Below are 27,464 nucleotides of genomic sequence, written 5' to 3'. Positions count from 1 at the left end.
CGGGATGTTATCGAGCCGTGAACGCTTCTAAGTGAACAGGCAGGTAAGTGCATTTATCGGTGTTATTCATTTAAAAAATGAAGCGACGCGCCGCTTGTCAGTGAAAAAACGAGTTTAATTAAAGACGAGTCAGAGGCGACTCATCGAGTGTCGTTTTTAAAGCAGCTTTCAATGTTAAACGAGCAGAAAACGACAGTCATTGAGAAGTCAGTTCGGCAAGCAAACAAGCTAACTAGCGCTAGCTTCGCCCGCTAGCGTTAGCCGCGTTAGCATTAGCGTCCAGATCTCCTGTAGCATCGGCACAATAAATCACACTTTTACAGCCGTGTATCATCACCGTCACGAATGGACACATTATAGCTGTTCTCTGTCAGTCTCTTATTAACAGAGTTCATTTTAACTAAAAGTTAAACTTTAGTTTTAATCTTTATTGTTGAAGCGCCAGCGTTCACAGAAAAACTTCATCAGTAGGATTTAACTCGGATTAAATCAAGCTCTATTGGTCAAAACATCCTCTAATGTTCATTTACTCACAAAATTACAAAGTTATGAGCCTGTAACTTTACATTTGGCTCCCATTTTTGGAAAAATTAGGAGGGTTTTTATTATTTTTAAGCTCCAACATCTTAAAGTTCCCTCAGGGGGAGAGCAAAATCTTTCGGTGCTCGGACCTGTAACGCAGTGGTTCTCAACTTTGGGTTAGCGAATCACTGGGAGGGGGTCCCCAGATGCCTTCAAGAAACTAAGAATATTTTTGAACAATTTGAGCCCATTTTTGCTCATTTTTACATTACCATTTTTTTTTTTTTTTTTTTTTTTTTTCAAATACACCAAACTTGCCATATTTTAACATATTTTCATCACTTTTTCTTGTCGATTTTTTGCTCCTTTTAATGCATTTTTGTTTCATTATGCTCATTTCTGCCTAGGAAGTGCAATGCCTTTTCTGCAATTTTTTCCACTTTCAAGACATTTTCAGCACTTATAAATGCTTTCCACCACTTTTCTACCTAATGTCACTAATGTTGACTTATTGTCACGTTTAACCTCTTTTCACCATATTTCATGCTTATTTTTGCCAATTTAACCACAGTCACCATTTGTCATGCCCATTATCTGCCAGTTTAAACTAATTGGTTCAATATTGACACTTTGAACCCTTTTTACCACATTTTCTGTCTGGTTTTGCCAACTCTAATTTGCAACTTTTAACCAATTTCTGTTCTTTTTTTTTTTTTTTTTTTTTTCTTTTAAAATCCCATATCAACACCTTTTACACTATTTTGGTCACTTTTAACCCATTTTATTTCTGATTAAAACAAGCATTTCCATCTGTAAGATGACTATATACTATGGCCCAAATAACAACATTCCTGGATAACAGTGGATATTAATCAGATGCATAAATAAGTGCGGTTATCACAGATTCATAGAACAATGGACCATCATTTTGCTGACTTTATGGATGTGTCCCAAAAAGCTCTCCCCTTTATTCCCCCTTATAGATGGACCTGTTTCCACATGACTCTTCTTCAATGTTCATGTCTGTATTCAACCAACTTCAGCTACAATGGGGGTCTCTGCTCTCTGGGGCCTTTATTTCGGGGGTCATGGCCTGAAAAGGTTGAAAATCACTGTTCTAATGGACCAGCAGTTTGTTCATGTCCAAAAACTTTTTATCTGCTTAACCTTAAATTCTGGGTGTCAAACATAAAGCTCAGGGCGTCCAATAAAGTCACTGCTATATCTATTTTGTCCACTGGGGGTCACACTAGTTTGAGAAACAACCAAAAAACAAAGACTACAACCAGAATGACGCAGGAGATACATTTAAAACATTATTTCATGTATTTAACATATTTATATTTTAATACTTTCACAGCTGTGATTAGTCTATCCAGTCATTTTATTTTGAAAAATTATCAGTTATATCTCCTTCATTTGAACAGACTGTGCTGAAGTGACACCACAGCCTATTTATTTACACTCCAACAGATATCCAACCATAAACATGACAAGCAGCTTCATGTAGCGGTTTCCTTCTGCTGTAAAGCATGTGATAACACTGGTGTAATACACTCTACCGCATCAACACACAGTGCTATGCATAGCTACCGCATCAACACGCAGGGCTACGCATAGCTACCGCATCAACACGCAGGGCTACGCGTAGCTACCGCATCAACACACACAGGGCTACGCGTAGCTACCGCATCAACACACACAGGGCTACGCGTAGTCACCGCATCAACACACAGGGCTACGCATAGCTATTGCTTCAACACACAGTGTTTTCAGTTAAAATCATAAATACTTTGATGTTTTGTGGTGAAATCATCTCATGTTGTGCTAATGCGAACCTATAACCTAATGTTTATGTCCTGTGTGTTCAGGAAGCTAACGATGGCGTCTGGGACTCCAGAGTGGATGGATCCAGCTGCACACATGGAGGTATTATTTCTTTCTTTACTTTGGATTTGTGTTTCTGAGTTTTGGAGTGTGTGGGAATCCACAACAACACAGGAAGCTGCGCTGCAGAGGTCAAAGGGCGTCCTGCAGGCTCCGCCCACAAGGTTCAGCCTGGATTTCTACCTCTGGACGGATGATGTGCTAGCATCGTCAAAGCTAACCTGCTAGCATCATCAAAGCTAACCCGCAAGCATCTAAGGAAACGTGCTGACCTCATCTGGAGCTGTGGGTACCTGTAGCCTTGAAGCACAACTGTTGCCATGGCAACGTACGGACTTTGGTTTGCTGTAGAAATGGATCCATCAGACTTGCAATAATGGTCAGAGGAGAAGAGAGAGTTTATTGTTCCACCTGTCCAGGTACGTCCACCCCTCTCTGAGCAGCAGACTGAACATGTTACAGTCTGCCTCTTTACCAGTAGGTCACCAGTGAGGCTTTGATGGAAGTTCAGGTTACTTTCTGTCAGCACTGATACACACTTCTCTCTTCCTGTGTCCTACGCACAGATATCGACTGATTTTAAATGCTACCCTGCATTAATGTTCATCAGTTCACAGATTTAAACACAGTTATACAGAAAATTAAATCACCTCGTTCTCCTCCCACACAGAAAAAAATAAGATAAATATTTAAGATTATGCATTAAGTTTGATCAGGATTTTAAAATGTCATGATCTAAATTTAGAAGAAAAACTTTTAAAAAATAAGCGTGATCTTTATTTCAAATAAAAACACGCATTTAATTATATTAAATAGTATTTAAGTGTGACCTTTATTCTAAATTGAAGCACCACTCATTAAGTATTTATTTATTATTATTTCACATTAAATAATATTTGGGTGTGTATTGTATTAAGTGTAAATGATTAGAAGAAAAAGAGGATCTGATCAGTGAGGGTATGGAGCTGTGCAGCAGGTTTTCTTATTTATTTATTTTTTTTAATTTTGCTCTGCAGCAGGTTTTCTTAATTTTATTTATTTTATTATATTGTATCTCTGCAGCAGGTTGTTTTATTATTATTTGATTATTATTGCAGCAGGCTGTGAGGTCTGCTCTGCCCCTAGTGGACACAATAATTATCATTGTTATTATGCATCTCTGCAGCAGGTTGTTTAATTATTATTATTATAGTGAGGGCTGCTCTGCCCCTAGTGGACACAATGATTATTATAATAATTATTAGTTTTATTATTATATGAAGATTGCTCCGCCCCTAGTGGACACAATGATGATTATTATTATATTTAATTATTATTTATTTGATTATTATTATTATTGTGAGGGCTGCTCTGCCCCTAGTGGACACATTTATTATTATTATTATTATTATTATATGAGGGCTGCACCGACCCTAGTTTGCACAATGATTATTTTTATATTGTATAATAATGATAATGTATTATATTTTATTATATTGTATCTCTGCTGCCCTTAGTGGACACAATGAGCACTGCCTCCCGCCTACCACCGCGCACACGCACACGCACAGAGCTGCTCTGTTTGTCAGACTCAATCCGAGCAGACGAAGCTATAGCCGCCATTTTCTAAGCGTCTCTCCCTAAAACGGGAGGAAAAGGCAGAAGAAGTGTGAGCTCCAGGGAGCCTCCAGGCCTCTCTCTCACCGACCCTCCGGTGCTCTACCGCCCTGTGATCGGCCTCATTGGGCTCAGAGTGGGGAACAAAGCTGTGTTTGTGGCCTGGTTCGAGTGTTCACACGGCGCGGATCGACCAGTCGCCCATTGCTGCTGAATCCGGAACGAAGCCCGGCTCCTCCCGGTCCCTCCCCGCTCTGAAGCGGCCTGTCCCCGGCCTGCTCCATGGCTCAGTGACCGAGTAGCGGCTCCGTTCCGCCGGGTGTCGGTGGACTTTAGTCCCACATTGACAGTCGGGGATTGTCGGTGAAATTCCCTCGGATAGAGCGAGCTCGTCACGTGGTAGGTTCCTCCTTTTGCTTTGTTAGCTTTTAGCTCAGGGTCGGCTCACCGACACCGACCCGCTTGGTCCGGTCCGGTCCGGCCTCCACACACCCACCCCGGCCTGGGTTCGTGCCCGCTGTGATTACAATGCACGGCGCGTCCCCGCTGCTTTGTGTGAGGCTGGTAGCGTGCACATGTCACAGGTTCGAGTCCCGTTCACATGATGCCGTTAGTGTTCGAGCTCAGTGGGTTATATAACGGGGTTGGTTCTAGTTCCACTGGGCTTCGATCATTGCATAATGGGCTCAGAACCAACATGGCGCAGCTGCTCATTCATCCTTTATCTCCACATCACACACAGGCCTGGTCTGCTGCAGACACGGTGACATCATGGGCTCTAGGCCCACGGTTTGATCTCCTCTCACCTATCACTATGGATTATTGATCAGCTCTGATCATAATTTATGTTAATTTCCTGCTAAACATGAACCATCACCTTTACACCTGGTTTACCAGGTACACTTTGGGATCTGTAACCCCCCTCCCCCTTATGAACTAATGACTGATCATTGGCTCTAATCCATTGAAACCATATCTCAGTAGTGCTGAACATGTTATACTTGGTCAGAGGTGTGAACGTGATGAAGTAGTCTTGACTTTTCTTCATTACTAATATATAAATATATATATATTATATATATTGTGTTAAAGTAAGGACAGTCTAACCTGATCAGTTTAATTTAACTATTTCCAATTACTAACAGCTAACTAACATTATTTAATCTATAGATCAGCATCCACCTGCTTTTAAGTTTGACTTTTCTGTACTAAAAAGGACTTTCAGATCAAATGTTTGTTGTGATAATTTCAGGATTGTTTTTGTTGATCAAAAATAGATTTTATTGTAACTTTGGATTCATTCTGAGAAGTTTTCCTGCCATGATTAAGCGTTTGCTGTGTTCCCATGATGTGTATTAACAAATAGTGTGAATTATTTTTAAATTCTTAAACAGCTGCACTCATGTTTATTGGGTAAATAGGTCCACTTCCCTTTACCCACTTTAATCTGTTATTTTGCTCTAATGTTAGACTAATGGAGTCTGTCTACGGTTTAAAACACAAAGGAACAGCTCAGCATTGGTTAGTAACACGTTAGTCACTAGTCCACGTTTAACTAAGACTTTCACCCTGTTTTTAACCTTGTGCACACATTCACCCCAACGTTTGTATTCCCTCCAGTTCAAAGAGGGAATGTGTGAAGTAAAGATAAGGTTGGAGACGTTCTGCACAGTCACTGATGCTGGTTCATACTCAGTGTTTAACGGCTACACTGGCACTCCTGCCTTTATTACCCTGCATTATTATTATTATTATTATCACACCTCCAGTCCATTTGACAATCTCATGGTTTGTTTTCTGATCAGAAATTGACCTTAGTTGTAGCTTTGGATTCCTTTTAACTTCATGGTTAATAAGTTTCACTGACTATGGTCATTTTCAATCAAGTATTTAACCTGGTTTCCCACGAGCATTAGTAAATAAATACCTTGGAGAAGTGCTTTACAAACAGTAGCATTGTTTATTGGCTCAGTGCTTTTCTTTAATCTAAACTAGTAACATGAAAACACTCCTTTTTTAGGGGAATTTTAAAGTTACTCTATTATTATTGAACTTCTTGTTAAGCCGTGAACAAGGCCTGAGAAATAAAAAGAACATTTGAATGTCACAGTTGTTTTTAACCAAGCTCTGAGCATTTTTTCCTTACATGTTCATCACAGAATATTCTTTAGTGTCATAACGTTGATCCCCTCACTTTGAAAGAACAAAGATATCAAATATAGGTCAAAGTATCAATTTGTAAACTGGATTTCTGCCTTAATGTTTACGCTGCAACAGACAATAGGATTACAAAGCCATTGTTTTAAAATGTTCAGTTAATTTTTAGCCACATTTTCAGTCTCTACATGTAAGTGTTTAGCATTGTTTCTCATGCCTGTTTGACAAAAATACAGATTTTTTTTAGAGTGAAATCAAATGTATGAAACATAAAGCCCCATTTGTAGTGAAGGACCTTGATGGTGCACATTATTATTATTGTTATTATGCTAGTTGTTTGTTTTGACCTGGGGACGGTCACAGTCACACACTGATTTGTTTCCAGCACCAAAGCAGAGCAGTTTCCCGTAGGTGGTGCTGGTAGTTTTCCACTCCCTGTGAAGGCCTACAGAACCTGTAGTGCCACTACTCCACTGGTATGTTTGCTTGTATATGGATACAGCCTGCCTTCGTAATACACATCTGCTCTTCAAACGGCTCTCAGATAAACGTTTATATTTTATAATCATGATGTGTCCAGACACTTCAATGCAGGATGAAATGACTTATTCACTAAAAGTATTTAGTCAGATATTAAGATGATAATCATCTAGTTTGGGCTGCTATTCTTTTATTTATTTATTTATTTTTGTAAAAGGGCTTGTCAATCTGAGTGTTTTTTCTAATGCAGATGTTTGTAAATCTGCACATTTAGTGATAAATGATGTATTTTGAAATAAAATCATCTTTATCATCATTGCTCAGGAGTCGTCCATGTTAATGCAAATAGGTATGAATTTATTCAAAGCAGAAATGCAAATATATATGAAATAAAACAAGAACATAAGAATGATAAATGGTGGCAGTAGGATAATTGAAAGAAGAGGAAATGTTTTTTTTGTGTGTGTGTCTGTCCATCGTAGGCCTAAACCTTCTCATACTGCAGATAAACACCATCATGTCTCAGCTGGACCGTTGAGATATATGTCATCCTGAGATTAACTACAACAATGATAAAGACTAATATCTATTGAATGAAATTAAGTTTTCCTGAGAAAGTAGTGCTGAGCAGAGCTGATGAGACCAATTTAGTTTACCATTCCTGTTTCTTTCAGTTTCCTCATCACATGTCATTGCAGGCTGTTCAACTTCCAGGAAGTGGTCCAAGCATTCTTTACAGGTTAATGGATAAACTGTTGTCGTTCGTCTCATATTTCTCTGCTCTATTTGTGCTGAAAACCCATAATTTAGTGTGCGATTACTTGTCTTTGTTAAAGCTGCCACACATTAGCCCCCCCCCCACACACACAAATATGGAGGAAATGTGTGATTGTTTGAAGATATGCAAGTGCAGCTGTATTCTGTCATCACATTTTTCACTTGGTTTTGTTTATAAAATAGTAATAATAATAAATTAAAAATGACAACAATAATGCTTTTGTGTTTGAGGAAGTGAAGTGTGTTTTTCCCTCCATGCTAACGTAGTTAAAGGAGTTATTGTTTCATATTTTCCAACTTGTAGAAGTGGAAACATGCAAGGTTATTAGTGTTTGCTACACTTAGTGTAACAGTAAAATATATTGATGATTGATATGCTCGCGCTAAGTATTGATTTTTTTTAATTAAATTTTTTTTTTTAAATATATTTTAAAAAAAAAAAAGATAAATGAATTAATTTTTTTTCCCATAACCTTTTCTGCTTTTTCACTAAAATGTGCAGGTAGGTCTTCACAGAAATTTTTGTCACTGTTTGTTGAAGGAACCAATATTTTGTTTACTGGAATATTGCACTATAATGGTCTCACTTGTAAGAAAGACCCTATTTTTTGTTTAGAGAAAGCACTATTGGAGATACTTGTTCGTTTACATTGGTATGTTGACACTTATTTACAGAAATGTTGCACTAAAATAGTGTCACTGTTCATAGGACACTTTTTCAATTCATTCTTTCAGATATAAAATTAAAAAAAAAAATTTTTTTCACTTAATCTTTTTTTTCTTATGTCAAAGATTATCGTAGATTGATTTCTGACCAATATATCGATAACCGCTGTATCTTCATATTGTGAGATAATAGTTATTGTGAGCTTTGTATCGCGTATCATGAGGTACCCAGAGGTTCCCACCCCTATGTGAAGGTATATTCTGTCATATTGATGTTTCTGCTTGCTTTTTTATTAAACTTTATAAATAGACAACAATATGAATGGAAAACAATAGTGCTCCGGGGGAATTATTACATTTCATTTAATTATCTGCGATCACACAAAATATATAGAATAATAAATTAAATGGTTAAAGATCCTCCGTCACATGCTGTAGGTTTGGACCGGGGATTGAACTGATGCTGTATTAACCCTCCTTCGTCCCTCTGTGTGTCCAGGCTGTCCTGTGCTGGGGCGGTAAGCGGGTGGGGTGCAGGAGGCCGCGGTGCCCGTCCCTCTGCACTGCATGGCTGCGATGGCGCCCGCTCTCACCGACGCCCCAGCCGAAGCTCACCACATCCGCTTCAAACTGGCTGCCCCCTCCTCCAGCCTGTCCCCCCCGAGTGCAGAGAACAACGGTAACGCCAACAGCATCCTTCTCCACAGCAGCGCTCCCCCCAAGTGTAAGCCCTCCACCGGCGACCAGGACCAGCCCCAGCAGCCCCTGGCCGACCCCCCGGGCCTGGGGAAGCTCCAGCCCCTGGTGGGGTCCTACCTGTGCTCTGATGTGACGGCCACGCCATCCACCAAGGAGTCACTGAAGATACAAGGAGTCCTCCTCACCCAGTCAGTGCTGAAAAACCACCGCCTCCTCAACGGGGGCGGAGACTTCCTGCTCAGGAAGAGGCAGGCCATCGACATCAAAGGCCTGATGAGCGGCACCAACGGGGGCGGCCAGCCCATGGCACCCGTCAATGGGCTAGCCAAGAAGCTTGCCACCATGTCCAGCTCTGGCTGCGTAGTGGCAGTGAACGGAGACAAGCCGGGGACTGAGCCTCAGGCCCCGCCCCAAGACTCTCAGACTTTGACCTTATCGGGTCGCGTCCCTCTGAAACACAAGCATTCCCCCACTGACCACGCCCCCTGTACCACGCTGGAGGAGGCCATGCCCAGCAGCCAGCAGAGCGCCCCCTGCTCCTCATCCTCGGACGTCCTGGACGCAGACATCAGAGAGAGGATCCTCCTCAGCACCACTCGCCAGGCCGAGATTGAGAACCGTCTGCGGCGCCTGAGGAAGCGTCTCCAGGTGGTCCAGGCCAAGCAGGTGGAGCGCCACATCCAGCAGCAGCTCGGGGGCTTCCTGGACCTGGCCCTGAGCCGCCTGCTGCCCCCAAACCGCAAAGCAGACGCTTCGGGCTCCTGGAGGCCCAGGGGCCACTCGTCCTCCACTGGTAGAGACGGTCTGGGCCGGTTCCTGAGGAGTGGGGCCATGCCTCTGGAGCTGGAGAGGCTGTACCTTAGCGGAACCGCTAACTTACGCTCAGCAGAGAGCGCCTTTGACTCAGACGTGACCGAGAGCAGCTCAGGAGGAGATTCTGACCTGGAGGAGGAACAGCTGTCCAAAGTGGACCTGGAGCAGAGACACGTCAAACTGTGAGTACCACCAGACACGTGCTGTGGTATCTGTTGCATAGTTGGGTTCCAGTGAGATTACTCACCCAGTTATTTACATATTTAAACATATTTTTATTTTTTTAAACACATTTAAGTCCCTGGCATTGATGGTCTTGTCCACAACAACACGCAGCTTTTTCCCAAGGATTTTCTGTAGCACAGATGAGATGTTGTTCAAACACTCTGAGCAGGTGAAACTTATGTTTTCACGGAGCGCAGCTTTTTACAGGCACAGCAAAGTTAAACGGGCACTGGTGGCTCTGTATTTAGGAGTCAGTGATGATTTGCACAATTTTAGACAGTGTTTGAGGTGTTTTAGGCGGAGTTTTATGCAGCCAGGACAGGAGGGTGGACAGCGGTGCACCTAATGAGCATTCCTGGAACATTTCACCATTTAAAAAAACTGTTCCTCAATGACGCCGTTTTGTGTTATTCTGTCCATTTCCCATGTTTACCCGTTTTCATTGGTCGATTCCGTGATTCCATCTGTGATCCCGTAACTTGGATTTTATAGGGCCCTAGTAATGTGTTCAGCTGCAGCTGAGGGGAGGGGCTGTACATGTCTGTTTGTGTCTGCTGCAGCGAATAAAGTTGTCAGTTGAAACAGGTGAGGAATAAAAAAACTGGAGATGAACCATAGATAGAGATGAACACGGCACTGTTAGCATTGATACTTTTGCAAGTGAGTCTTGTATCTGATACTCACTTTTTGGTATTGATACTTTATTCAGTATCGAGTTTTTTGACAACACTAGAATATTCCTGACTATTATCCTTACAGCGGAATTAATTAACTATAATAGCCACTGAACATCACGGTGAACTGAATGTTCAAAAACCAGCTTCAGATATTGTGGGGAAAGTGAAAGCACTTACAGCTTTAATAACAGGACAGAGTGTCATGGTCCGCAGGACGGTGTCCGATCGTGGAGGGAAATTGCATGGGAGCAAGTGACAGTAGAAGTCATACATCTATTATTTGTTTTTATTTATATATGAAATGAGATTGCTGATTGTTTAAATAAAATACCGGTAATAATCAATTGAAGTTTGGGGAGTGGTGCTGGCTCGCATGCATTTACTGTTGGAAGAGCGAATAAAAAGCACACTAAGGTTTAAAATGTAAGATATCTAAGCCAGTTTTTAAAAGTAGTTAATAAATAGCATAAAGTTGTCAAATCATTGCATTTCGTTTATCAGGAGCGATCGCATACATACTTTCAGCCTGACAGTTGATGTGACACACACAGAGAGAGAGAGCGCGTGATAAAACACTCCGGATAACATAAAAATCAACCGGTTAATAATAGCAAGAAACAATAAACAGCAACATGGTTGCCAAATAACCATGTTACGTCAGAGTCCAAATGACGTGATCGCTGCTGAGGCGATGGTGCATGGGGAGCAGATGGATCGGTGTATCCGTCTGCTTCCAGTAAAAAGTAGGGGTGAGTATTGGCAAGGATGTTGTAATACTATACGTATCACAATACCATATCGCGATATTCTACCCAGTTAATATCAAAATAAACGTAGAGATAAAAAATCACATTGCTGTATATGTTCATCAGAAGCTATTGATCATTCTGAGGGCAAATTGAGTCAAAACTATTTGCTTCAAAACATCCTATTCATTATTAGTGTTTTTGCACATTTTCACTGAAAAAAAAGAAAATGCAGTGTTACACACTGCCATCATAAAATCAAGTCATTGAAAGCATTGTAACCACTGAAATATTGCACAAAATCACAAAAATATTGATTTAAAAATAAATTAATAAAAAAAATTATAATTTTTTTAAATTAAAAAAACAATTTTTTTCCCCCCCCAATAAAAAAAAAATCAATTTTAAAATTGTGATATATCGTGAATTCGATTTTTTTTTTCACACCTCAAGTATAAAGTGATCATAAAACCTGTAAATGGACTCAAATGCAGGCGCGGGGCATTGAGAATGTGGTTTAATGTGGAGATGGAAAGTCGTCCGTTGAAATTGATCAGAATGAGAAAATACACGTAAACCTCCGTTAACAGGAGTACAGCAGCCTGCCTACCGATTGGCCGAGTTGTTTGAAGGGCACCCTCATCAGCCAATGAGTGCGGCCTATACCATGGCGCGGCCAATCCATGTATTTTTCTTGAAAAATTGCTAAATTATTGGAATGCGGCCAATGCAGCGGTGTGTTCAATAGCCCAAAAAATATGGTAGTTACAGTAAAAGCAACAACACAAGATCACAATTTAATGTATCAGTTAGGGCCCTATAAAATCCACGTTAATGGAATTGACCAATGAAAACGGTTAAATGTGGAAATGGACAGTATCGGGTTGAAACGCCATCATCGTGGGGCAAGAAATGTTTTTTTATTGGGAAATGTTTCAGGGTACCGCTTTTTGGGTGCACCACACTCCCCCTCCTATACTGACTGCATTAAACTCCCCCTAAACTACCACAAACACCGTCTAAAAACAACGCAAATCATCACTGACTCCTAAACACAGAGCCACCAGTGCCCATTTAACTTTGCTGTGCCTGCAAAACTCCATCTGCTCCGTGAAAACATGATCCGCTTTAATTATCTTCCCCTGCTCAGTGTTCAAAGTGTTGTCTGGCTAACTAGGAATAACTCAGTTTGTGTTGTCCTTTAGTTCTTTTTATTCCAGCCTCTTGTCCGTGCCTTGTAGGTACACATTCACAGTCAGCAAGCTACCTCAAGTACAACCGTTTCAGTGGGAACTTACGGTTTACAAAATAAAAATCCGTTGGAGCAATTTTATTAGAATGTTACATTCTAACACCATCTCATCAGAGCTACCAAAGATAGGATCATCACTGTTGATCAAAACTTTATCATTAAACCTGCTCAGATTCAGTAAACCATTTATCTCTGAAGGGAAATATGGTGACATTAAAGCTAGGGTAGGCGATTTTCTCCAGGTACACTTTTTAAGCGTAGCAGCTGTAAATCTGTAATAACTTCAACCAAACATTTTTTTTTAACCAATCACGTCTCCCTGCTTGTTCTCGATCGGCACTACTGTCAGTAGTGACAGAGCAGCGCCACATTGTCACGGCATTGGAGGTTGAAGTATTCTGTCCAATCAGCGACTGACCGTTTCGCCTGCATGACGTTGTTCAGAAAGTTTGGTGCGCTTGGCAAATAGATTGTGTGAAAGCGGACCGGACCAAATTAAAATGCAATAATGTTGCAGATTCGCCACCTGAATCGCACCGAGTCCACCGGACTATATGTGTGAAAGCACCCTAAGTAGCGGTGTGTGATGTGCCGCTTCACAATATTTTCCACTTTCGTCTTTTTCTGCTCTAAGGGACAGCACGTGTGAGTGAGTTCTCTAGATAACACTCAGTGATCATCTAACTGAGCTTTCCATGTTTTAGGAGTCGTTTCTTGCTCCCCTTCTCAGAACAAGTATTTAATCCTAAATAAGATATAAAATACAAATTCATTGTTATAGGTGAAATTGTAAATTCTGTATACATGTTGAATGTGATGTCTTTAGGGCTGCACAATTTTAACAAAAAACCAAATTGCGATTTTTCTGATTTCGCGATTCGATTTACAATTTTAAAAATATTTTGTACATTTAAATGCATATGCAATTTAATTTTTTTTAAATTCAGTTTTTTTAAAGAAATTTAATACAATTTTCAGAAAATATTACTTTTGAACTCCTGCAAGGAAACAAAAAAATACAAAAACCCATGATTAAACACCCAAATAAAGATACAATTTAAAGGACGATGTAAGTTGTACTGTGAAGAAACAAAATAAATATTGATAAAAAAGAAAACTATAATTAAACAACAATGTATGTCAAAAATAAAAATGTAATTTAAAATAATGAGTAAAATACAGTTAAAAGGTAAATATAAGTTGTACTGACATGGATTATTCTGACTGCTCTTTTTTAATTATTTATGTCATATGAAGATGTATGAGAGCAGCATTAATGTCACCCAATACTGATTGGTGAACATATCAATCAAATGATGGAGACGGAAGAAAAAAACCTCCAGCATCTGAGGTTAGGTTATCGCAGTAGTGAAAACCTCAATATTGAAGCGATTAAGGTTAGTCGTTCAGCATTAGATGTGTTCCCCAGCCCTAATGCAGCATGTATTAATGGACTTGTTGACTTGTGCAGGTGGATTATTAACATAATTCAGATGTTTATAGTGCTGACTTTAGACCTTTGAGCTTAACACGTCAGAGCTCCATAGGAAGTGACTGAATCTAAGCTCTACCTATCTATGACCAAAACATAAACCATTATTTATTCATCTGTAAACAAACTCAGAAACTAAAAATGAAACTTCCAGAAGGAATGAGTGATTAGAGTTTATGGATGATCAGGGTCAGTATCCTAAATCTGGATCAGTTTTAAAAACAGAAAAATAATTTTCACCCAAGAACCAATGCATATATGTGACTAATCAATAGTGATGTGAACAGTCTGTTCATAGCCCAAAGCTGATCAAATTACAGGGAGCTGAGACATATGCCAAGTTATTTACTGAAGGCCCAAACATGTTTCAGCCCACACACACTCACTTTTTTACTAATTTGAGGAGCTGGCATGTCCACCAGATATGATGGATAGCAGATATTTTTGTATTGTCTGAGAGAGTAGGTGGAGAAAATTTCAGTTTTCTATGAGGTGTAGTTCCTGATATATTGGAAGCTGAAAATTGAAGGAACATGACGCGTACCCCCCTCACTAAATTGTCCATATCTCAAAAAGTATTGATCAGATCAAACGAAACATGTACAGTGTGACTATTCAATAATCACATAACAATTGGGTCCAATTAAACATATTTAAACAAGTGAAAAACCTTATTTATTTCCAAAACAAAAATTAATATTTATCTTGCTATCTATAGTAATTAATAGAATCTGAAAAAAATAATGTTTACTGTCCATTTTGTTTAAGTTAAAATGAAACATTCATGTTCTACCATTGTCTTATAGACTATCTTTTTTAAATGATATAAATAAATTACTTAGTTCATGATTACCTATAATTATCCAAAAAGTTAAGTAATTGGTAATTTTGGAAAATATTTCACAATAATTTTTGTGCTCACATCCTGAACTATTGTTAGTTATCAGATGTTTTCCCCTCTTGTTGGTAGATTTTGTGTTTTTTTTTTTTTGTTTTTTTTTTTTTACATCTGGACGTGTTTAGCCCCAGTCATTACATAACCCCCTCCTTTATGTAACTAGTGGTGCAGCTTCCAGTCTGCAGCTCCTGATGAACTGATCCACACTGTAGAGGTCAGAGGTCACTGTTTATACCTCTGCTTCTGTTTCTGATTGTTTGGAGTGTAACAATGAAGCTGCTAGCATTAGCTGCTACACACACACTAACACTGTGTGCTTTTTGTGGTGAACTTTAACCCTCAGTTTTAAATGAAAGAGGTAAAAGATGAGGTTATTAATAAAATATTACAAACATCAGTTCACCCTCCATCTATCACCAGCTGATTCTGTCTGTCTGTCTGTCTGTCGAACGAGACCTTCTCTCTGTTGACGCTTATCTTTATCACCTTCATTATTACATTTCACATTTTTTAAACCCTTCTCAGGTAAACTCATGAGGTTTGTTACTTTATTGTCTTTCCTATGTAGTGAGTCAATAACATTGAATCAACCAATGAGGATAAATGTTGAAACAATGTGCTCATATAATAAGTCAAACACTACCTACACATTTTACAGGAAAATATGATGGAAATGTGAAACGCTGAATGATTATAGAAATTCTAAATTAATATGAGATTATTTCAATAAATCATCTGTATCAGACTGTACACACACACTTCTTTGTTATAGTTGTGTAATGATTAGTCAACAAAAATCGATAACAGAATTAGTCACCGACAATCAAATGTAGGGCCCTATAAAATACACGTTGACGGAATCATAGAATCGACCAATGAAAATGGAACTTACAGAATCAGGATGAAACAAAGTTTTTTTTTTTTTTTTTTTTTTTTTTTTTTAATGGGGAAATGTTTCCGTGGACCGCTCATTAGATGCAGCGCCGGCCCCCCTCGCGATGTGTCAGCTTCAAACTAGGGGTGCGCCAATTGCTATTTTCTGGCCGATCACCCATTTTTTTTTAAAAGCCTGACTGGCCTATTCCGATTTTTTTTTTTCATAACTGACGTCATCCACTTTGAATGTTTTAATCTTATTTTATTGTAAAACGTTGAACAATACCTGTGAAACAATACAAACATGTTGTTTTAACTGCACATGAGGTTATTTCACATATAATTTAAAAGTTTAGAACATTGCTGTCCAAAATACTAAATTATATCAGTTCCTTTAGTCTTTGGTTTTTCACATTTTAGAAACTAAATAAACGTGTCCATCAGGTTACACTGCAGACCTGTTTCACAGGGTTTGGGGGAGGTGATAAAATTCTAATCTACAGGACAAACTAACAAAACATCCTAAACTACCAATAAAGAGTTTTAAGTGTCCTTGTAATGCAGCAGCTTTGTGGATATTTAGATGTAAAAATATTATTTTAAAAACAACAGCTGACAGGACAAAAGCTAAAAGTCAAACAGAATAAATAAAGTGCAACATGTTTAACATTTTCATAAGTCAAAGGGTAATGACAGAATGAACATGGCACAGGTTATGCTGCGTTCACACCAAATGCATCACAAAATGTTTGTGCGACCAGATTACATAAAAGTCAAAAGATGGATGCTTCCCAGATGTGAAAACTTTCCTGTGCGGCACTGATTAGTGGAAGGTAGGGCTGGGCAAAAAATGTATTTAATCGATTTATTGAATTTGTAGATAAAAACAATTTTTTTTTTGCAAATTTGAGTTTTAAAAAAAATAATGAACATTTTCCCCCCCCCACCACAGTTTTTTCAGACTTTTCCTCATTCCGTCCTTGTGGGTTACCGTAGCGCGATGTGAGCCAGCCCCTCTTTGTTTACACTTTGAGTAGGTTCTGTGTGTGTGACAGGCATGTTTAATGTTTTTTTTTTTTTTGCACTATGCTGAGATGCTAAAGGAGTATATTATTTTTGTAATTGTAATGTAATGTTATAAAATATGCAGTTATCTGATTTCTTAATCAGAAAATTTACACTACTGTGAAGTTGCTGTTGTACTTTTGCTTAAACCTGGGTTAAAGCTTGAAATTGTTAAATGACAGACTCATTTACTTTTTATTTTGGGATTGTTTATTGCATTTTAACTCACAGCAATAAAGTTACACTTTTGACAATATATCTGATGTCTGCAATCATTTTTAAGTGCATTGGGGGGGGGGGGGGGAATCGATTCAAAACTCTATTTTTTTTTTTCTTTAAAAATCAGAGATTTTTTTTAGGCAAAATCACCAAGCCCTAGTGGAAGGTTTTCTATTCATGGTCAAAGACATTTCAGCCAATCATTAATTGCATAAAATGAAAAATATCAGCCGATCCGATATATCAGATCGGTGTAAAGCCTATTTCAGAATAGCATTTGTTTATTTTCTAGTCACAGAAATCAATGTTTTGTGTTTTTTTAAACAACCTAAGATGTAATTTATTTAAGGATTATTACTTACCTACCTAACCATATGTGTTTTGTTAGACACAAACATGAAAACAACAATTAAAAACATGCTTTATTTTTCAATATAAATACATGCAACATACAAAAGAGTATAGAAGTGCATCGAGCGGGACCCCGACCCCGCCATAGAGGGAGCAGCGAGGTAACCTGGTATCCACGGCCCTGGGAAGGGGTGAGTTGGGAGCGGGGCAGTGGTGTAAAACTCGCTTTAAAGATATAGTGTCACGCCTTCTCTGGCAGCCTCCACAACATGTTGGTCATTGTTTACTGTTAATGAAACACACACACAAACATAGTGTAGGTACCAAGACGAGACAGAGTAGTGATAATAAAAGGAAATACACCTTTTGACTTCGTTTGGCAATGGTTCACGTTCTGCAGCCATAAAAGGAAATAATAAAACTCTGTAGAAACGACTCTCGTATCGCTCCGCAAAAAGTTGAAACATGGCGGTGTGACTGAAAAAGGCAGAGACTGGGGCTGAGATTCAGAGCGGACAATCACAGCGCTTACCTTCTGCGTCACCCTGACGCCTTGTCAGGATTTTTGGGAGGAACACGTCAGGTTACTGCAAGGGGGTCTACGTTTACGTAGAATGCCACATGCGGCTACAGCATTGATTTCACGCGGAACCATATATCAAATGGTTTGATTAGTCATTAAATACTATCAGCTGTTGGTCAGTCCATTACACGTGTGTGGAAACACTAAACAGGAGCTCAGCATGAACACACACTGCTGTCAGCAGGAGCTCATTATGCTAATGCTAATGTGATGTTTAATGTCCATCACTCACTAATGCTTAGTTACACCGGCTCCAGATGGAGCTGCTTAGACATACACCATAAATAAATAATCACAGTTACTAGAGCTGATTAAAAAAAGATCTTGAATCGATTTCATTGAGATTTTTCAAAATCAATTCATAGGTGCTGAAATCATTATTTTATTTTTTTACTCCAACCCCTGTAGTCTCGCACTATAGTCTTGCATTAGCAAAGTCAAGTACTGCACGGGAGTGCATTCAATTCATTACAAACATGGCGGACAAAGCTCTGCTTGGTAAGCTGCTCCAACTTAACAACTTGAGTCAGAAGTTTGGAACCATCTTATTAATATCCAAATACATTTGAAAGATCAATACTGAATCAAAATAATTAATCGATTCAAAACCTTAATAATCTAAATCAAATCAATTCCATGATACCCAGCTGTAGCAGTTACACAACTTTGGTTCATAAACACATCCTTGTGACTAGACTCACATTATGTTGTACTGTGTAATTGTTTCCTTCTTCAGATTAAAAAAAAAAAAAACAGAATTAAAAGATCTGTCGCTGTGTGTGTGTGTGTGTGTGTGTGTGTGTGTGTGTGTGTGTGTGTGTGTGTGTGTGTGTGTGTGTGTGTGTGTGTGTGTGTGTGTGTGTGTGTGTGTGTGTGTGTGTGTGTGTGTGTGTGTGTGTGTGTGTGTGTGTGTGTGTGTGTGTGTGTGTGCTTGTGCTTGTGACACACAGCAGTGTGTTAGAGGAAGTGCTGAAGCAGGAAGTGATGTGGTCGCTGCAGTGTGTGTGTGATAAACAATGTAAATACATGTGAATGGTCTCCATGTCCTTCCTGTTTTCTTGTGATTGAGCTAATCTCTGATTGGTTGAGAGCTTCACACAAACTCAGTTTGTTCCTATAGAACCTCTCAGGCCTGCAGTGGAAACATGGGTGTGTGTGAGGAAGAGGAGGAAGATGAATCTGTGTCAGTATCTGACTCATTGTTTTCATGGTCCTTTGTTCAAACAGCGCTCCCTGTGGTCACTGCTGTGCGTGCCTGCGTAACTCCCTCTGACTGCATCTCACTGTTATGAATGGGTCCAACCTGTCTGAGTAGTGTTTGCATGTTCTCCCACAGGTTTGAATTGATTTTTAAAGAAAACCCTGATTACAATGATCGGCTTACCTCTTAATAATGTGTTCAAACTATTATACATTATAATCTTTTTATCACAAGGTGAAGTAAGGCCTCTGATTTTTGGTGATCTTTGAAAATTAAACTTTATTTAAAGTCATGTCACAGACACTCCTCACATGGACAATATCACACATTTACACACTATTTTACACCAGAAAACTTATAATTAAATGTGTAGAGAGTGGTACAAACTATAACTACATGTTATGGTTCATCTAGAGATCATGTTATCAGCTGAACTGGTGATCAGTTTACCTGGTGACACGTCACAATCGCACAGCTCAACGGGCTTTGTTGTTAACTAAGGGTGTAACGATTTATTTTAACCATTTGATTAATGGTTTAGAACTGGAACCCAAAGAATTATTGATCATTTGTCTATACTGTATTTAGTGATGACATCACACACTGAGTCCAGTTGCGTCTTCATCATTAAAGTCTGCTGCAATTAAATTCTATGAGTTATTTCCTTGTATCGATACAATCCATTTATTACCTTTCGAAAGTATTAGTTAGGTTTTGGGCTCTTGTTGTGGAAAGCTAGAAGAGGAAGCTGCTGTGTTACAGTATGAAGCCTCAGTACTACATTGTGTATATGTTTAGTAATTATTGAGTACATCTATTACATTCTTTTTTTGGTAGAGTCAAACATTTGTTCCACTGTTTTTATCCAGTTATTTGTCTAATAATGTTTATTATAAGTGTTGTGCTCTGGGTGTGTGTAGATGTGTTAACTCACTCTATGATATGTTTTGTGTGTGTGTGTAGATGTAAGCGAGCAGAGAGCCGCTACAGCGTAGATCGAGCCGCCATCATCAGCCACTGGAACTGGTTACAGGCTCACATCTCAGACCTGGAGTATCGTATCAGACAACAGACTGACGTTTACAGACAGATCAGAGCCAGCAAGGTGAGCACCATGTGACCACATCAGGCTCTGCCCACACACACACACACACTGCATCAAACCATGTGTGGACCAACCAGTTTAAACACACACACAGTTTCTCTTAGAACCATCCAAAGGTTGTTCTGTGTGTGATTCTTATCTTCATGTAGCTGAAGAAGAGTGTGTGTTTGTGCTTAGCTGCTTTGTGTGTTTTTACCAACATCAATAATGATGACCTCTGATTAACAGGGTTCTCTGGAGCTTGGAGGACTGGGAGACGTGAAGGTGGAGCCTGTGAACGCTCAGGTAAGTTCACAAGTGTGTGAGAACGTGGAATTAAAGCTGTGACTAAGCGCGCACACAAACAAAGCACAAAGTGTGTACTAAAACGTGTCCATCAGTGTAACATGTGGAGCTTCTTCTATGCATTTAAACATTGTAAACACTGAGCTGTGATAAGCCCTATGTCATCTATCGCCATCATTCTATATTCAATGATCAATAAACAATTATTGTTTTGGTGTGTAAACATCCTACAACACACTCCAGCTCCTGTGTTGTTGCCCTCTGCTGGCCATGTGTTCCTGATGATGGTTACATCTCTCCACTCCTTTTTTCTGCTAATGCAGGACGCCGTCTCAGAGCGCCTGGAGCACACAGGCCACGCCCACATTGCCAGTGCTGAGCCTGGCCCTTGGAGAGGTCAGAATGGGCAGCCAGTGAACGGCGTGCTCAGCAGGTATGGCAGCTAATAAATGCTAATTGTTAGCTTTTTTCATGTTTTTTTGATTTCTTTTAATTGGGCTGTTAGTGCATTATGTAATGTAGTGTGATATTAGAGATGCTGTTTGTATGCATTATGGGTAATGTAGTGTGATATTGGAGATGCTGTGTTTGTCCATTATGGGTAATTTAGTGTGATTAGAGATGCTGTGACTGAACCATGTTGTATCACAGGATGTCAGAGAGTCCAGATAAAAGCTACGACAGTTCGTGTGTGGCAGCTCGTACCAGACCAGTGGTCAGCTGTAGGAGGCGGAGACTCATCCACCCCCACACTGTGCCCAACCTCAATGGGAAGGTGAGCTACGCTAAGCTAACCCTTTAGCGGCAGGGCTCAGTGATCATCTAATCAATAATGTGATGTCATAAAGGGTGAAAGGATTAGTGCACTCAGTTATGTTATACTTTGAATTTTTTATCTGCCACAAAGTGTGGGGGATATAGGTTTGAGCTCTCTGTCCGTCAGAGTCAAAGGGGGCAGCTTTTCTCAGAAACCATTTGTGATAGGATAACCAAATTTGGTGTGACTTCAGGGTATCAATACTTTGACGGAGTTCGAAAATCAGAAGTGCGCAAATCTTTTTCCTGAGTTATTGCTTTTGTGCCTTCTTTTTTTTTACTCTGAGGTATTTCCAAAGAGGACAGCTTTTCATACAAACTGATTAAGGCAAAGCAAGGCAAATTTATTTGTATAGCGCATTTCATACTCAAGGCAACTCAATGTGCTTTACATGATAAAACATTCAATTGTTTAAAATTAATAAGAACATTTAAAATCATCAATTAAAATCATCAGTAAAATCATCATGACATCAACAACATGACCAAAAATCTCTCTCAATCATATGCAGTAGAGAAAAAAAGTGCCTTTAACTTTGATTTAAAAATGTTCACATGTGATGCTGACTTCAGCTCTGCTGGCAGTTTGTTCCACTTCTTTGCAGCATAACAACTAAAAACAGCATCACCATGTTTACTGTGAGCTCTGGGCTCCACTATCTGACCTGTGTCCATGTTTAAGATAGTTAATAATTTTATATTCTGATGTGATAATATTTTTTTTAGATTTAAGACATTTAGGAAAAGGTTGTGAGCTATAATGACAATCAATCTGATGGGGGATGTTGTTGACTATTTTTGTCAATTTTATTTTTATTTATTTATTAACATTTTATTTGAACCAGATTTATATTTGAGAAAGGGAAAGTCTAGAATACCCTGAGATTGTGTGGTGTTTTTATTTGAAAAACAATAATTAAAATAATATTAATCAGTATTTTTATGAATTTCAAATCCATTGTGGGTGAACCGACATCTTTTCCTGACCCCTAGGTTGAAAAGCATTACATTAAGTAATAATGTACAGACCTATAAGTGAGTGGGCTTCTGAAAGGGTTAAATCCACACAACATCATGTTTATATTAAACGGTGACATAAACACACTGGTTGTAATGTTTGTGTGTATCATCATTGGGTGTGTATTATAACTGTGTGTGTGTGTGTGTTCAGGCTGTGAGGGGGGGGTTGTCCCCATGCAGCAGCTGCAGGCTGAACCCGTCCTGTGTGATGTGTGGGGGCGTGGCCCCCCCCAGGGACGATCCCCAGTATGAGCTGCCACCCCTGGACAGGCTGTCCAGGCTGGACCTGGGCCTCCACCCCATCCTGTCCTTCCCTGATGGTGAGTTCCTCTAATCTAGTGGGGGTGCTGTGGGCGGTTGTGTCTCACTGTGGCTCCTTCTCCTCTCCTGTCAGACGTATGCGTGAGTTTGCGTCTGCAGCAGGTGATGAAGAGCCAATGGCAGAGCAGGAACCTGGACAGGACCAAACCTCTGAAGAAGCTCTCACTGAAACACAAGCTGTCCTCCACCAAGGAGAAGCACAAGTTCACCAACTCACTCATGGCTGTCCGTAAGTAAACACCTGTTGTTCCCATGGTAATGTGTTAGCTCCCCTTCCAATCAACTGTGCTTTCTGCAGGTCTGGGTCACTATAAGAGGTCTGATAGGTCCAGGATGGGGGAGGGATGTGTGGGTAGTAGCTCTCTGCTCAGCATGTCCAGGATGGACTCTCACACGCTGTGTAAGGCCACGCCCCCTTCCTCCATGGGTGCTTACGACAGGACCTACAGCAGGAAGAGGACCCGGGACTCCTCCCTGGAGCGGACCGACTGTGAGTAGGCCTCAGACCCCCTGTTGGCTCTGGTTCTTAGTCCAAAATGACTGTGTCCTTTCTGCCACCCTCCCACAGCATCCCTGAAGGTGTTCCTGGACACCAGCAGCTCCTGCTCAGCCCTGACCAACATACACCCCACCCTCCACAGCCCCCTGACCCGTCAGCTGTCCACCTCCTCTGAGGGCTCCGCCCCCCTGGGCCTCAGTGGGCAGGGCCTCTGCAACACCCCTGTGAGCGCACGCACACACACACACACACACACACACACACACACACACACACACAGTGTGTTCTATAGTTAAAGCTGAGGATGAACACGTTAGTGACACGTCCATCATCAGCAGCTGTTTCTCTCTCTCTCTCTCTTTTTCTCTCTTTCTCCCTCCCAGCAGCAGCCAATCAAAAGGCGGCGTGGTGAGAGCTCCTTTGACATCAACAACATCGTCATCCCCATGTCTGTAGCTGCTACAACTCGAGTAGAGAAACTACAGTACAAGGAGATACTGACACCCAGGTTAGTTACACACACACAGGCTGTTGTAAATGTCCCACTAACGTACGACACACTCAATGAGTATATACCGTTTATCGTGTACTATTAGTATGATGAGCGTTCTCAATGAAGTATACTTCCAAGTTTCCCAAGATACATTTGGAAACTACAAGGACATAAACCTGAAGCACACTGAGGTGAAATATCTCTGTTGATTTTCCACTTTTGAAAGTTCTGAAAACATTTGAAGTGAGAAAATGACCAAGTAGAATATCAACATGTGCTCATTTGATCCATAAAACTAATGCAGACATGTTTCATTCACACATTTTCAGAGACCCTCTATTGTGCGACTCACTATACTTCCTGTTAACTTCAAAAAAGAGGCCTAAGAGTTGAAAAATAATGGAAGACAAAAACAGATGCTTTTATTTTGAAAAGGGATGTTTGTTTTTTTAGCTTGAAGCCAGTCACAAGATCATTTTACGTTCAGCTCCCAATGCATCATGGGACAGTTGACTATGACTAGTGTGACTTAGTATGAGGTAGTACATTAGGATGACGTTAACGCACACATACACATACACTGAGATAACTCCAGCTGCAGTAACAGCACCCCCCCCAGTGGTCACATGATGAGCTTCACTCACATTATTAATGTTGATCCTCAGCTGGAGGACAGTGGACGTCTGCTCTCAGCCAATCACAGAAGAGGAGGACGACAGAGAGGTGGGTCATCATCTGAGAGGGTGTGTGTGTATTTTTGTGTGTGTTATTCTGATGAGTGTATTTTGTTTTAATGTGTTTGTGTTATTCTAATGTGTGTGTGCGTGTGCGCGCGCAGGTGGAGGACCTATCAGATGCAGCGTTCCTCCAGCTCCACCAATCGTACGAGGACCAGGAACGTTCCCGCTGGTCGTGGATGGCGTTGGCTCCTAAGAGGCGGGGCAGCAGGTGACTTTGTCCCCTCGGCTGTGATTAGCTTCCTCTCGCTATCAAAGGTTAACCCCACCCCCTCTGGCTCTGTCAGGTCCTATAAGTCGATGGACGGACGCACCACCCCCCTGCTCTGTGGAACCAACCCCCCCTCCCCTGACTCCGCCCACTGCCCTCTGCTCCATGACTACGGCCCTGTGGCGTCACCCATGAACCCCCCCAGCCCTGACACGCCCTCTAACCCCCACACACCCTGTTCACGGGACTCGATGCGTCTGATGAGCAGTGAAGACACGCGCTGCTCTACACCTGACTACACCTACGAGGAGAGGGTACGTAAATGGTTATTGATCACATTATTATTGATCACATTATATCATTACTGTTATAGGCTTTACACCGATCTGATTTGATATATCAGATCGACTGATATTTTGCATTTTTTGCAATTAATGTGATTGGCTGTAATGTCTTAATTTGCGGATCCGATCAATGACGTCATTGTCATGATGAAACTTTCTGTAGTTGCTCCCATTGCATTGTTTTATTCATTTCATTTACACCGAAGAGTTGTTTGCTTTACGTGACACGGCTTTATTTCACTCGCATTTGTGCACGAAGTTCAAAACCTATGAGCGAACGGCAAAAATGTTGATCAGTTGGGGCGAAGCGGCTGGGTGCCGGGCTTCTTCCACAGTCTACTGGCTCTGAAAGCGGGGGCAGCGTCTGCTGTTAGTGTCTGTGTGTGTGTGTGTGCATGCTTGTTTTGTTTGTTTATGTATGTTAAAAGGGAGAGTCCAATTCAGGGTGGTGGTGGTGGACACAGAAGCAGGTTTTGCGATGTCACGATCAGGAAATATGTGTTTGCTCCTAATGCTAACACTAATGGAGGCTTCACATAATTCTAGTGTGGTCTGCCTCTATAGCTTCATCTCCAACTCTCTTGTAGTTGCTTCACAGCAGTCATTGAGCATGACATGGGACTTCGGTTTAATTCAACAGCTGCAACTTTTATTTTGTCAACATTCAAAATGGCATACAGCTTATAATTGATCTGCTCTGGTCACACACGCTTCCTCACTCCGCGCACTGGTCGAGCGATCAGCACATTAATTCGCAGTTAAAGGGCCACATACACACACGCGCTGACAACAAATGCTATGTTCAGGTCCTGCATGGAAATTCTTCAACTCTTCCACTCCCTCACAGTTACAAGGTTGCGTTTAGGTCCTGAAACATGGAACCGTTTGATTTTCTGTGAATCTGTCAGGTCGTACCGAAGGAATTCTGTTGGTACCTGAAAAAAACGTCAATTCATATGATCGGGCCAAAAATCCTGATCGTGTAAAGCCTAAATATTATTGATCACATTGTTATTATTGATGTAATAATTATTGATTCAATGATCATTGGGAGTATTTCAGAAAGGAGGTTCGACAAAGTCAGAGTTTGAAAATAACCTGCTTTCTGTAATAACCTGATATCAATAATGGTGGTGATTGTGTATTTATTGTAAATCACTGTCTTTGTGTCCAGACGGTGGCGCCGTGGGAGCGCCGCTGCTTCCCTCTGGGGGAGGACCCGACCCCGGAGCCTGAGGCCGACGCCCCCCGGCCCAGGATTAGGAGCATCTCAGGTTTCAGGGCGTCGGCCTCAGGCTTTGGGCGGATGGACTTGGACGACTCTGAGCCGCCGTTTGACGACGACATGGCTCACAGACACAGAGCCCCGCCCACTTCATCTGCCACCGCCCACCGATGAAGGCTCATCCTCTTCCTGTTTGATATTCAAACACCGTTAAATTACTTTCACAGTTTTTAGTGAAAAAGAGCTCCAAGCCTTGAAAAAACACAAAGAAATGTTAAAAAAAACAGAAAAGGCTAAAAATACATTTGTGTCGTAGGCTCAGCAGCGCTTAGCGTACAGTGTGCGTACGGCAACGCTCTCTGTCCGGCGCTCAGCAGCGTACGTACGGCGGTGTGCGTTCGGCGGGGCTCAGTGGTGTTTCATACGTGGCGTGTTCACTCGTAGCCACGATGTAGCGACTCGTCCACATTCGGCCAAAGGGTGTTTTATTCTCTGTACGTGTTAGTGTAGCTCCGCCTCCTCCAGGGGCACCTCACATCATTAGTCCATCATTCCTTTCTGCACCCCTGCATTCTGGGAACGCCTTTAGTTCAGCTGACTCCTCCCCCTTCCTTTGGCCATAATGACTACTCATTACTAAGCTCCTCCCCCTTCTTGTTAATGGACTCCTTCCCTTTGACTACCTCCTTGACTAGCTTCTCCAGACTCCTCCTTTCCCATCCTTAGTAGACTGACTCCTCCCCCACGTGGTCTCCAGTCTGCTGTAGTCAATCAGACGTGACGAGCTCAGGTTTTGTTTTTTTAGTTTCCAGTTTAACCACAGGACATAGTTGCCCCGCCCCCTCCTCAGTTAACCACAGGACGTAGTAGCCCCGCCCCCTCCTGGGTCATTAATCGCTATGCAAAGAATCTATGGTTGTTTTCAGTTGTTCATTCTCCGCCTCCATCAGACGTTGTTTAGTTGGTGGACAGTTAACCAATCAGAGAGCAGATGTTTTTGTTTTCTTCTTCTCTGTAAATAGTTCCATTAAAACCTTTATGTTTAACTTGGCTGCTGCTGTCACTCCTCTTTATTTACACCATCATTGCCATGGAAACAACAGGTAACGTATTGAATGCTACATTAAACTTAATCTGTTCCATTTGTTTATCTTTAATATAAACTTGTATTAAATTAAGAAACCTAATCGTAATATTGTTAAAGAGCTCATCATTTGAAATCAATC

General features: G+C 40.8%; 1 protein-coding gene across 4 annotated transcripts; it reads left to right on the top strand.

Moving 5' to 3' along the window:
* Nucleotides 1-27,288, top strand: LOC114481449 (KAT8 regulatory NSL complex subunit 1-like). Of its 4 annotated transcripts, none has more exons than XM_028476289.1 (16): nt 1-43; nt 2,394-2,451; nt 8,585-9,779; nt 20,146-20,287; nt 20,516-20,572; nt 20,896-21,005; nt 21,224-21,347; nt 22,560-22,728; nt 22,803-22,958; nt 23,028-23,219; nt 23,298-23,452; nt 23,615-23,736; nt 24,387-24,444; nt 24,560-24,669; nt 24,746-24,983; nt 26,188-27,288. In XM_028476289.1, exons 3-16 carry the CDS (start codon nt 8,653-8,655, stop codon nt 26,410-26,412), a joined length of 2,985 nt encoding a protein of 994 aa, XP_028332090.1. In that variant the 5' UTR covers nt 1-43; nt 2,394-2,451; nt 8,585-8,652; the 3' UTR covers nt 26,413-27,288. The 4 variants fall into 4 exon arrangements, with proteins under 4 accessions (XP_028332090.1, XP_028332087.1, XP_028332089.1 ...); XM_028476286.1 differs by having other exon boundaries at nt 23,612-23,736; XM_028476288.1 differs by lacking the exons at nt 1-43; nt 2,394-2,451 and adding an exon at nt 2,497-2,828 and having other exon boundaries at nt 23,612-23,736.
* The last annotated feature ends 176 nt before the right edge of the window (nt 27,289-27,464 follow it).

Source organism: Gouania willdenowi, chromosome 19, assembly GCF_900634775.1.
Source record: "Gouania willdenowi chromosome 19, fGouWil2.1, whole genome shotgun sequence".
NCBI classification, from domain to species: Eukaryota; Metazoa; Chordata; class Actinopteri; order Blenniiformes; family Gobiesocidae; genus Gouania; species Gouania willdenowi.
Note: the sequence above shows the minus strand (reverse complement) of the source record. Positions and strands in the feature narration are given on the sequence as shown.